We start from the raw sequence: 1,750 nt of genomic DNA on the forward strand, positions 1-1,750 counted from the left end.
CGTCTGGTGATCATCAATGACCCTAGATGAGGCTTAGAGGGATTGAAGCAATGTTCATGGAAACATGGAACATGGAACCTGAACTTGGGGCGCGAGTCTACGGTCGATGATCAACTTTTGCCAAATTAACGAAATTTAAGAAATAAATAACACAAAGGCAGTGCATAGAATTAAGCAACGTAACATAACAATGTCAATAATTTCAACTAATAACACGCACTGGTAGATGATAATACATGACATCTGTCTAGGCGATCTCCTATGGCGACGGTTAAAATCTTGAACATGCCACAAAATATTTTCAGCTTTAAGTTTCGTTTTAAGTAAATTTTTATATATCTTTACATGTTTGGGATTGTGAGGATATGCTTTTTAGAATTTTCTTGGTATGCAAACTGAATTAACTTAGAGAGAAACATGTTGCACTGTACTACTAGAGAACTACACTACCTCATTATAACAGTATACCTGTACGCACTCTACCTGACCTCCAGGTTAAACCATCAAATCTATGACTGCCGAGTGCTGACGTGTACTTCTTTATTTTAACATTTTTACCTTAAGCTCCACCCGATTCCTCATTGAAACTGCTTGATTTTGAAACTTGCTACTACGTTATGTAATTGTACTAGCGTTTTCGGGGATATTAGATTACTGATTTACTGAATTTTAGAATTTAGAAATGTGTTAAATGAATTCCTGTCATTGGAGCAGCCATAGGTATTTAAACTATTGATCCAGCAGCCGAAACTGGCGCTTTTCTATTTTATTTATAAAACTTACGACCAGCTGTTGCCATTAAAGGGGTACGGACGCTGACTGGTAGTTGTTATAGAAGTTTTCACAAATATGTTGTTTGTATAAAGAAATCTTTGTGAAAAACTGTTGTCAATGAAGTTGAGTTATGGTTCCAAAGCTGCATTATGGGGATAGAAAGTCTCATTATAGTATTAGACAATCCTGTTGGAATTTATTTTCCTGGAGAGGAAGTGTCTGGAGTAGTTCACATCTCAAATGTCAGCAGTAAAATACTGAAAGGTTTTAATTGATGTCTTTTAAAATTTCACTCATTGTTACACTTTTAACTTTGGTAGGAATTTACCTGGAATGTCAAGGCTATGCAAAATTTTGTTTCAATGAATTGAGTAGTCAGACTTACTATTCAGCTGAAGAAACTTATCTAGACCTGAAAATTCCTCTAATTACCAATGAAGGTATCAATTTATATATTTAGTGACAAGCAATGTTCAATATTTTTATTATCTTATATAAATTAATTGTTTTACTTGCAGGCAGAGAAACATTTGAACTTGTCAGTGGAGTTCACCAATTTCCATTTGTGTTTGTACTTCCAAAAAAATTCCCTCTTCATTTCAAACTGAGATGTTGGAAAAATTTGGCTATGGCCATGTCAAATACTCAATCAAAGTAGTTTTGAAGAGATCTTCACGTCAAGCAAATGGAGAAACCTGCACATTCCATTCACTGGTAGTTTACTTTTCAAAAATTATTTTTGAATGTCTCGAAAATACCATAAAAAATAACTTTTTCTTTAGGGAGTTTGAAGCCGTCATGGAAACCAAATTAGGAATATGTGCTCGCTTTTACAGTTAAAACCATTGTTGACTTAAATACAATTTTCAATTACCGGAGTGATCGCTTTAGCGATCACGAAGGGAATTATTAATTGTACTAGGAATATATGAGAGAGAGACCTAAGGGTGTAGACCTATTTATTTTAGCTTTTTCA

The 1,750-nt window shown here is 34.3% G+C and overlaps 1 protein-coding gene across 1 annotated transcript; it reads left to right on the plus strand.

Moving 5' to 3' along the window:
- The first annotated feature begins 898 nt into the window (after positions 1–898).
- On the plus strand, positions 899–1,489 carry LOC123467607 (arrestin domain-containing protein 17-like). The gene is made up of 3 exons (XM_045167471.1): positions 899–1,038; positions 1,095–1,214; positions 1,293–1,489. The coding sequence occupies exons 1-3, from the start codon at positions 924–926 to the stop codon at positions 1,430–1,432; spliced, it is 375 nt and encodes a 124-aa protein (XP_045023406.1). The 5' UTR covers positions 899–923; the 3' UTR covers positions 1,433–1,489.
- The last annotated feature ends 261 nt before the right edge of the window (positions 1,490–1,750 follow it).

This window comes from Daphnia magna, unplaced genomic scaffold, assembly GCF_020631705.1.
Source record: "Daphnia magna isolate NIES unplaced genomic scaffold, ASM2063170v1.1 Dm_contigs202, whole genome shotgun sequence".
NCBI lineage: Eukaryota > Metazoa > Arthropoda > Branchiopoda > Diplostraca > Daphniidae > Daphnia > Daphnia magna.

Bases quoted from the DNA above. Each gene is read 5' to 3' on its own strand.
- LOC123467607 (XM_045167471.1), top strand. From the start codon at position 924: ATGGGGATAGAAAGTCTCATTATAGTATTAGACAATCCTGTTGGAATT. The intron at 1,039-1,094 runs GTTTTAATTGAT...TAACTTTGGTAG, and splicing joins CAGCAGTAAAATACTGAAAG to GAATTTACCTGGAATGTCAA. The intron at 1,215-1,292 runs GTATCAATTTAT...TTTTACTTGCAG, and splicing joins TCCTCTAATTACCAATGAAG to GCAGAGAAACATTTGAACTT.